The sequence below is a fragment of the Chiloscyllium plagiosum genome, chromosome 5, assembly GCF_004010195.1.
Source record: "Chiloscyllium plagiosum isolate BGI_BamShark_2017 chromosome 5, ASM401019v2, whole genome shotgun sequence".
Lineage (NCBI taxonomy): Eukaryota > Metazoa > Chordata > Chondrichthyes > Orectolobiformes > Hemiscylliidae > Chiloscyllium > Chiloscyllium plagiosum.
The window spans coordinates 43,517,681-43,528,619 of NC_057714.1; the positions used below are offsets into that span (position 1 = coordinate 43,517,681).

General features: G+C 40.6%; 1 protein-coding gene across 1 annotated transcript in view; it reads right to left on the bottom strand.

Annotated features, from left to right (window-relative positions):
- zgc:85777 (uncharacterized protein LOC405871 homolog) overlaps positions 1–10,929 on the bottom strand; it is a 77,375-nt gene extending 66,446 nt beyond the window's left edge. Inside the window, exon 1 of the mRNA XM_043689939.1 lies at positions 10,753–10,929. Within this exon, the coding sequence (XP_043545874.1) occupies positions 10,753–10,905 (153 nt within the window). The 5' untranslated portion in view covers positions 10,906–10,929. The remainder of the gene's footprint in view (positions 1–10,752) is intronic.
- Between the last annotated feature and the right edge of the window lie 10 nt (positions 10,930–10,939).

Genomic DNA, 10,939 nt, shown 5'->3' on the forward strand with positions numbered 1-10,939 from the left:
GAGGAGTGGGAAGTGGAGGAGATGCGGTGGAGAGCATCGTCAACCACGTCTGAGAGGAAATTGCGGTCTTTGAAGAAGGAGGCCATCTGAGTTGTTCAGTATTGGAATTGGTCCTCCTGGGAGCAGATGCGGCGGAGGCGAAGGAATTGGGAATATGGGATGGCATTTTTACAGGGGGCAGGGTGGGAGGAGGTGTAATCTAGGTAGCTGTGGAAGTCAGTCGGTTTATAGTAAACGTCTGTAGTTGTGAAGGCATATGGGACATTTTCACTTATTTGTCTGGGGAAAGGTTATAAAACAGGAAGGTTATGTTGGAGCTGTACAAAACTTTGATTTGGCCACAGCTGGAGTACTGTGTGAAGTTCCAGTCAACGTACTATACGAAGGATGTGACTGGAGGGGGTGTAGATGAGATTTACCAGGATGTTACTTGAGATGGAGTATTTTAGCCATTTTCTTTGGAGCAGAGGGGTCTGATGGTGGTGGTGTATCTGATTGAAGTGTGTAAGATTATGATGGGCCTGGTCAGGGTGGCTCAAAAGTAGATGTTTCCTCAGCTGAATGGTCAATAATGAGGGGGGCATAATTTTAAAGTGAAGGGCAGGTGGTTTAGAGGAGATTTGAAGAAATATTTTCATCTGGATGCACTGCCCCAGGAAGGTAGTAGAGGCAGGAAACCAGAGAACTTTTAAAAGGTACATGGATGAGGACCTGACTTGAAATCTCATAACATTCAAAGCTATGGACTGGAAAATTGGATTGGTGTGGATAGGTGACCACAGACTCAATGGGCTGAAGGGCTTCTTCTGTGCTGCATGATTCTAAGGTATAACGATCAAAGTAGTCATCACCAGTACAATCCCACAATAATATCATATGTCTGTAAGGCTAATTGGAAGGTTAACCTTATTGGACAGTTGTATTTTTGAAAAGCATGGAATATGGACCCTGTAATTTAACAAGATGAAGTCAATAGAGAAAAGTGACTTGGTTTATGGTTTTGCTATAGACAGTGATGAACATCATGCTTCGCGATGTCGCTGAAAGGTTATTAAAATGTAAGTTGTCAACCACAGCATTGATGAGGCTTTCTCATCTCAGTTAGGGAGAGTTAAAGTAACAATGACTGTCAGACTTACTGACCAAATGGAATTTCAAATAAAGATATTAAGGAGGCTATTTATACCTGGAATGTTGATTCAATATCATTTATTCATCATTGTGTCAATCAAATCTTCTTTCTATGGACAACAGAATACATTCACACTGCCACCACATGGCTGAAACTGACTGGAGAAAAAAAACATAAGATATCGGAGCAAAAGTAGGCCATTCAACCCTTCTGCTCTGCCATTCAATGAAATTAGATTAGACTAGATTAGATTCGATTCCCTACAGTGTGAAAACAGGCCCTTCAGCCCAACAAGTCCACACCGACCCTCCGAAGAGTAATCCACCCAGACCAATTTCCCTCTGACTAATGCACCTAACACTATGGGCAAATTAGCATGGATAATTCACCTGGCCTGTACATCTTTGGACTGTGGGAAGAAACCGGAGCACCCAGAGGAAATCCACGCAGACACGGGGAGAATGTGCAAACTCCACACAGACAGTTGCCCAAGGCTGGAAACGAACCTGGGACCCTGGTGCTGTGAGGCATCAGTGCTAACCACTGAGCCACCATGCCACCCCTAAATCTTGACTGATAATCCTCAACTCCATTCTCCTATCTTTTCTTAATAATTCTTTATTTCCTTACTGATTAAAAGTATGTCCATCTCAGCCATGTATATACTTAATTACCCAGCTTCAACAGCCCCGTGAGAATTCCACAGATTGACTATCCTGTGACAGTAGAAATTCCTTATCTCTATCCTAACCAGCTGATCCCTTACTCTGAGATTGTATTCTCTAGTCCTAGTCTTTCTCACATGGGAATATAACCTTTGTACATTTACCCTGTCAAGCCTGCTAAGAATCTTATATGATTCATTAAGATCACCTCTCTTTCTTCTAAACTCTAATTAGCATAGGCCTATTGCCTACTCAACGTCTCCTCATAAAATGCATTATAAATCCACAAGTTCAATCGGTGAGTAAGTGTGAAGTATGAATATCAAAGGGAAACCATCTTTTACCCAGCATGTAATTTGACACTTACTCTAAAGAAAGTTTCCCATTACTTTTACATGCAGATTTGTCAACTGTTAATGCTGTTAAAAATCACACACACCATAGCACTGCTCCTTAAAACTAGTACTTCCAAATAAACCTGTTGGACTATAACCTGGTGTTGTGTGATTTCTAACTTTGTCCGCCCCAGACCAGCGCTGGATTGTTAATACAACAGTCAGCTATGGAGTCAGCCACAAATAGAGTCATAGAGATGTACAGCACAGAAACAGACTCTTTGGTCCAACCTGTCCATGCCAACCAGATATCCCAATCCAATCTAGTCCCATCTGCCAGCACCCGGCCCTTATCCCTCCAAACCCTTCCTATTCATATACCCATCCAAATGCCTCTTAAATGTTGCAATTGTACCAGCCTCCACCACATCCTCTGACAGCTTATTCCATACACGTACCACCCTCTGTGTGAAAAGTTGCTCCTTAGGTCTCTTTTATATCTTTCCCCTCTCACCTATGCCCTCTAGTTCTGGACTCCCCCACCCCAGGGAAAAGACTTTGCCTACTTACCCTATTCATGCTCCTCATAATTTTGTAAACCTCTATAAGGTCACCTGTCAGCTCAGACGCCCCAAGGAAAACAGCCCCAGCCTGTTCAGCCTCTCCCTATAGCTCAAATCCTCCAACCTTGGCAACATCCTTGTAAATCTTTTCTGAACCCTTTCAAGTTTCACAACATCTTTCCGATAGGGTTGTCTGGAAAATCCAAAAACTTCCAAGTTTGATTACATTCACTCAAATGAGAAAATTGCTCAGGTTTGCAACATTTTAACCATCATTTTAAAGCATCTTTAACCAAGTGATTTAGTAATCTAAGCGGATGGCAGATCTCTGGAAACCATTTCTTCTTGTGCATGCATATCTAGTACAAGAGTGTGAGTGTTTGGTGCAACTATTTTTCAGGTGTTACAGGGAAAACAATCTGTTGTTGATTAAAGCGTATAAAAAAGCCTGTTTGTATCTGTCCATTAAAGTTTGTTTTCAAATGGATAAAACGCTCCTATAAAATATACCTAGTTGCCTTTTCAACATCTCTCTCTCTCATCTGTAACAGCTCAAACTCATGATTTTTTTGGGGTGGAATTCAACATTAACAGGATGGATAAGTGATGGATAAGTTAATTCAGATGTGATGAATAAAGGAATGCGAAAGGTGAATATTCATTTGCACTCCAAGTAGTAAAATTTTATCTCAACTTGATTTAAACTCGGTATCCATGTTTTTGTTTCTCTAATTCTTGCTTTCAGTTTTCTCCTTTTACAGTATTAATTCATACCGGAGAACTATTCTAGAACTTGCACAACTTTAATACGCGTCTAAGTGATCGGTAATTACTGCTAGCAACTGTTGTAATCACACATTTACATAGAAAACGATCCATTATAAATGTTGTCATAGGAACTTACATAATAAAAAAAGACAGATGTATGGGTAGTGTAGCACTACTTTCAATATTATTTCATTGTCTCCAAAAGAAATTCTCTCAAAACGTTAAGCATCTCCCATTTGAGGAATAATTGCGTTTTTAAAAACTGTAGACAGATTCTATTTTGATTTAAATATAAAGATTTAAGTATTGGCAATTTTAAGCTGCATTTAGTACAAGTAGTGTAAAATATCTGATTAACCTAGAACCATCTAATATAGCACAAATTATCTTTTGACCTTTTTGAATATTAGTGACAACGTTTAAGATCTGAAAGAGGAAACATCTGTAATGGGTACTGCTATCAAAATAAATACTATGATAATGAATGTTAAAAGACAGCATAATGAAAACGTTGCTCCATGGATGTTAGATTTGTAGATGCACATTTGTAAAGTATTCTACATTTAACTATATAATTTCTAATATTTCTGCCATTCCAATTTGAACAAGTCATGTAAAACCTTACTTGTAGAGTCATAAATATAACCTGGCAATGAAAAGACTCAATTAACATCTAACCACAAAATATCAATCAGCATGCCATATCAACTACAATTACCATCTTTCAGTTTGATATCCTCTGAAAGAGAAATGAAAACAAGCACAGTCTCATGGAAAATAAAGAATTACAGGAAAATACTTTTCCATCAACACTTTATTACTGTGGATTTAGCCAAGTCCATCACATCCTAAAGGGCATATTAACCAAAATAAAATTGTAAATAATTCCACCTGTGACCAGGAAATACAATAAAAGGAAATGGCGGATCACAGAAGAGGAATGGTTGATAACAGGAAATGGTTGATAAAAGGCAATGCTGATTTATCCACTGGGAATTTACTACTTACATAATGAAAGGTTAAATTCAGGAAATTTCAAAAGGTGACAATGAATAATAGCCTCCTAATGCTTCATAGATATTCAGTTAATTCATTATATCAGCATCAAACAATATAGTTCTCAATTCATACACGGACAAGCAATGAAGGAGCCTAATTAACAAACAAAACTAAAACTATGAACAAAATCAGAATTTGTAGGAAAAGCTCTATTTTTTCTCCACAGGTGCTGCTGGAACTGCTTAGCTTTTCCAGCGATTTCTGATGTGGTTTCTGATTTCCAGCATCTGCAGCTTTTTGGTTCTTTTTAACAAAATAAAATTACTTTTGGTAATAAGTTCAGTTCCAACTGTGCCATAATCGCTGACACTGTCCACTTCAATAACTTTTCCAAATCAGCTGCAATATGAAGTAATTCACTGTACTTGCCAACCAGTTGAAATATTTAAAAGCAGGAATCAGACAAAGATGAAAGATGACAAAGAAACACTGGCCTCACTGCTAGATAAATAAAGGGCACAAACACCTGACAACACCAACTCCATCAACAAGGACAGCATCCTCAAACTACTAGACCTGTGCCTCACAACCCACTTCATCTTCAACGACAAGACCTACTTTTTAATAAAAGGTGGATTTCTAAAAGCACTACATGTGATGAGACTACAATATTTGTGGGCTAAACAAGTGTCACTAGAGTTAGCTCTGAATAAAGCAGGAAACAGTTTGCCAATAACCAAACATGTATCAAAGTGACCAAACAGCCAAAACAATCACGTATCAGTGAAGTCACTTTAAATTGTAATCTTCAGCACTTTATTACTTATTAATTTGACATGCACGTGATTGGAGTAAAGTTGATGATAAGAAAAAGGACCCATTAAGCTACACAGATGCACAAAATAGTGCCAGTTAAAATTCAATATAGATTAATTCAAGGTTTTACACAATGGCAGTAAAGTCAATGTTATATGTATACTATGGACAAAAATAGTTACTAAAATAACTAAGCATAAAACAGATATGCTCCATCTACTACCATGTTGACATGCCTATCAGTGGTTCCTAAGACTAAAACATACAATTTAAAGTAGTTGAGAGAGACAAAACAGAGTTAGAATTGAGAGCAGTTTCTTCAGATTAGTTGGAAATACACAGTGATGTCCAAGTAGATTTGAGTCAAGCAATCATTAGGCTGTACGGTGTTTATGTCCTCGGTTCGTCTAGCAGTGAGGCCAGTGTTTCTTTGGTTAGGGTGATGTTTATTTGTGTGAATAGGGCTGTCATGTCAAAGGAAACCATGACCTCGTTGTCCTCTACCTTGGGGTCTTTGATGTTGTTAAAGAATTCCTGGATGGAGTAGATGATGTGGTTTGAGTCTTCTACTAGGTGTTTCAATTTGCGTTGCAGTTCCTTTGCTAGTCTGTATGTCAGTGTCCCGGGAAGTGAGACTGTGGGTCTGAGGGGGGGCCCTTGTTTATGTACCTTTGGTAATCCATAGAAACAGGGTGTGTTGGATCCTTTAGGTTTCATTCTTTGGAGGTCTGCCTTGTTAATTTCATCTGTCTTGTGAAGTTTCTTCAGGGATGCTGTAACGCAGTTTTTAAGCTGTGGAATCAGGTCCATCGCCACCTGTTGGTAGGTAACGGTATCTGCAAGTAGTGTGTTTGCTTTTTTAATGTATTGTGTTGTTTAGGATGACGGTCATGCGCCCTTTGTCTGTCAGTAAAATTACAACATTTTTGTCTTTGCTGAGTCCTTCTAGGGCTTTCCTTTCCGGTGTGTTGAGGGTGTTCGCTTCTTTCTTCTGCTTAGTGTTGATGCTACTGTCTCATTGCCTGCTGGACAACAAGTTAGAGGATGAGGTCGAGGTCCCTTTTGATGAGACGGCCCTATTCACATCAATAAACATCACCCTGGCCAAAGAAACACTGGCCTCACTGCTAGACAAACCAAGGACACAAACACCTGACAGCACCAATTCCATCAGCAAGGACAGCATCTTCAAAATATTAGACCTGTGCCTCACAACCCACTTCACCTTCAACGGCAAGATCTTTAAACAGATCAATGAGATGCCGATGGGATCATCAACATCAGGACTCTTAGCAGAAGAGGTTAGAACAAACAGCTCTTCCCATGATCCAGCCCAAGCTTTGGGTCCACTATGTGAATGACACTTTGACATTACGAAACACAAATTAGAAGAAACCTACAAACACAAACATCATCCTTACAGGTATAAAGTTCACCAAAGAGGAGAACAATAACAGGCTCCCCTTCCTAGACGTCATGATAGAACGAAAAGCCAATGGAGAGCTAAAGACCAGCATTTACAGGAAAGCCACACACACTGACTAGATACTCAACTACAGGAACAACCATCCAAACACCCACAGAGCTGCATCAAGACATTATTTAGTGAGCCACAACACACTGCAGCACCCATGAACTAAGAAAAGCCAAGGAAAAGCACCTGTATAATGTATTCAGGACCAACGGGTACCCGATAAGCGCAGTCTGCCACAGACTACTCCGGCCCCTAGGCACCATGGTAGCCCACAAACCTACCACCACACTGAAACAGCTCCTGATAAATTTAAAGGACCCCATACCAACAACTAGCAGAATGGACGTCATAAACAAAATACCCTGCAAAGACTGCAACAAACATTACTTTGGACAGAGAGGCAGGAAACTAGCCACCAGGATACATGAGCACCAAATAGCCACCAAAAGACATGACCAACTATCACTTGTATCCACCCACACAGCTGAAGAGCAACACTGGTTCGACTGGAACAATACATCCATCCTGGGACAGGCTAAACAAAGACATGCACGGGAATTCCTAGAGGTCTGGCATTCAAACCGGAACTCCAATAACAAACATATTGATTTGGATTTACCAACCTCTCAGACAAAGAACTGGAAGTAATACCACCACCACAAAGACCAAGACAAATAAGTAGCAAGCAGGAGAGAACACAGGCACTCCATCGGAGGCTCACTGATGATGCTACCTAACATGGTGACAAAATGTCTCGAGAACAAACTTACCAGCTCAGCGAGTAAACTTACAACCTGATCCACAACCTGAGCTACAAATCTTCTCCAAAATCAAAAACAGCAATCATTATTGTCCATTGCTTATATTAATCATTTGAATATGGGTCAACTGTAACTTATATCAAAATTTGCTGTTCATAGCATCATGAAGTACAGTTAATCCTTTAGCAGTCCAAAGAAAGCTGCGATGGGATAGTGGTAAAATGTTGATAAAATTCATTAAGTGATAACATATTCAGTGACAAAAAACCAGAGCGCACTCTGAATGGAAGTAAATGGTCCTGCGGAAAAGCTGGAGGTTTTGGGGGCTCAAAGAAAAGTAAGGGCAGTACCCATCCTCATTAAAACTCACTGAACAAAATTCCAGATCTTATAATCATTGGCAAAGAATACAAAAGCAAAGTGGTAATGCTGAGCCTATAACACTTGCAGGGCTATGGAAAAACACACTGAAAACAAAAAATATTGGCAATCGCAGCAGGTCAGACAACATCCATGGAAAAAGAGCAAACTAACATTGAGTCTAGATGACTTCATCAGAGCTATCATGAAGTGCGGATGAGCCAGCGTTTATGCAGTGGGAGGGATGGGTGGAGTGCAGGGGGGTGTTGATAGTTCAGATTAAGTGACTGGAATGTGAGAATGTTAGAACAATGGTGTGTCTAACTGCCAGAATGGAAAGATCAGACAGTCCAACTGGAGTGCAGGAGGGGAGAGAGAACCGATAGAGAATGCAACAAATAAGGCTGAAAGAAAGGAAAGGAATGAGAGTGGGTTCACTATTTGAAGGTGTTGAATTCAATATTGAAAAATGCAAGTGAGTGAGGCTAATTGAATTTTCTTTCAAAGCAGAGAGCTTAATGGCTTCCTACAACATAAGTTTTAAAACAGCTCAGTTAGATTGCTGTGTACAGTTTTGGGGTATGCACCAGCTCAGATGGGTTAGAATGCTGATGTCCTGGGATGATGACCAATAACAGGACATACAAAACATAGACTTGAAAACGTATGATATTTATTTGTTATATCAGTGCACTTTATGCATGTTGAGAAATAGAAATCTTTGAAATTATAAAAGGTTGGAACAAGGTATGTGGAAACGTGGAGGTCAGGCAGCATCCGAGGAGCAGGAAAATCTATGTTTTGGGCCAAAGCCCTTCATCGGGAATGAGCCTCATTCCTGATGAAGGGCTTTGGCCTGAAATGTCGATTTTCCTGCTCCTCAGAAGCAGCCTGACCTGCTGTGCTTTTCCAGCACCACTCTAACCTCCAGCATCTGCAGTACCCACTTCTGCCTGGAAATGTAGAGGGACAAGGGTGTATCATCCTCGCTAATGACAATGTTTTGATAAATTTCTGTTGCAGTTCTGAAAGTTTTTGTTGACCATTTTACTTTTGTTTTTGTTACAGTATTTCTATTTAATATATTTAAGATTTATTTGAAAGAAAATAAGTGACAAATTTCACAATGTATTCTATAGGCATACTTTTTAAAAATGGTAAACTGATAAATGGGACTTACTAGGGTGAAAGCATGAAGGTTGGCCGAGAGACTAAATTAATATTAAATTACTTTAATATGTATCTATCAAGGAAGGTGCTGCTGCCTCGGTCATACTGAAAGAGGAGGTAGTTGAGACACTGCAGGAGGTAAAACTTAAAATATAAAGGTAAAGTCACCATAGATGTATTGGATCATCAGGGTACTCTGTACTAGGGAAAGACCAAGTGGTGGTGGTTTAACGTTAGAGTCACCACAGCTCAGTCAAAGGAAGGGTTTGAGAAGGAGAACCCCTCATAATCTCACCCTGTGCCGGAATTGACCCATGCTGTTGGCATCGCTCCACATTGCAAAACAGCTATCCAGTCAAATGATCGAAACCAACCCCCACGCTTGTCCACAAATTTACAGCCCATGCAACTAAATACACAATGACAGCTCAAATATGAAATTGGCTGAAGAGCAAGAAGCTGAGTTGTGATAAACAATTACAAGAACAGAAATTGCTGGGAAAACTCAGCACGTCTGGCAGCTGAGAAAACAGAGGGAGAAAGCAGAGTTAATGTTTCAGCTCCAGTGACTCTACTTCAGCTTCTGACTTCCCGCATCTTCAATTTTTTTCTGTTTAGTGATGAACAATTGTTCTTCAGATGGCAGGAGGTTTATTGTAGAGTTATCCATTTGGGGATAACAACATTTGTGTACTGTAAGGTTCAAAGTACAGAGTTCAAGAGAATTTAGGCTTGCTGCTGGAATGGACGAACAAGTAGTAGAAGTGTAATGGAAAGGAATAGGAAGTGATACATTTGGGGAAGTAAAACAGGGAGATGCAACATAATGGTTGCAATTTTAATAAGGGTGTAAGAGTAGAGGGCTCTGGTAGCATATATATATGCTTGAAAGAGAAAGCAGTTAACTAATTATACATTATACTAGAAATATGTCTTTATCAGAGGAGGCATAGAGTACAACCCTCAAACAACCAGTGTGGTGTCCAGTTAATTACTATGTCTAGTTCTGGGCATCACACTTATAAATGCATAAGCTTGTGCGTTTATCAAAAGAAATCATGAGAATGGTTCTCGGATAAGAACTTCAGTTGTGAATAAAACTCAAAGGTGTCAGCAGTCTTGAAAATTAAGGGGACATCAATTTAAGATGACTGTCAACAAAAGAGAAACAACATAGAAACAAAAGATTTCACAAGTAATTGGGATCTAAAACACGCTGTCAATGAGGTGAAGTCTATTTTGATGCTTTCAGAAGAGGTGGGGGTGGGGGGTTGGCACTGGTTATTGTCCTAGATTCTGTACTAACACGATGGGCCAAATGAGCTGGTTTTGCTCGCACCATTCTCTGACCTGCTATCCACTTGTGCAAGCTTTGTTTTAAGCTTTCAGAACTAATAAATGCGCGTTGTCGAGATTGTGAATGAATCGCTGAAGTGACATTTCGAAATCGGTCTCATTCCTAACACCCTCCTGTCTGTCCTCTTGCTTAAATGTATGCCCAGCTCCAAGATGACGACTGTGGTCTCGTTTAACCGGAGCCCAAGGTTAAAATATCAGGAAGGAGAAAGTGAGGGCTGCAGATGCTGGAGATCAGAGCTGGAAATGTGTTGCTGGAAAAGCGCAGCAGGTCAGGCAGCATCACACTCCCCAACCCGGGCTGCACTGAGGGCCGAGGGCCCGGGGCCCGGGGCCAGAGGCTGCTCATTTACCTTCCGGAGGGAGTCCCTCAGGCTGTAATGCTCCTGAGTGTAGATAATGTCCTGAGGGGGTGACGCGGAATCCGTGTGACGGGCCGCTGTCTGCGAATAGCAGCGGTTCCCGATCCGGCTCCGGAGGAACAGCCGACACCAACAGGAGGCCATGGCGACCGAGAGTGCGCAGGCGCGTGACCGGGGG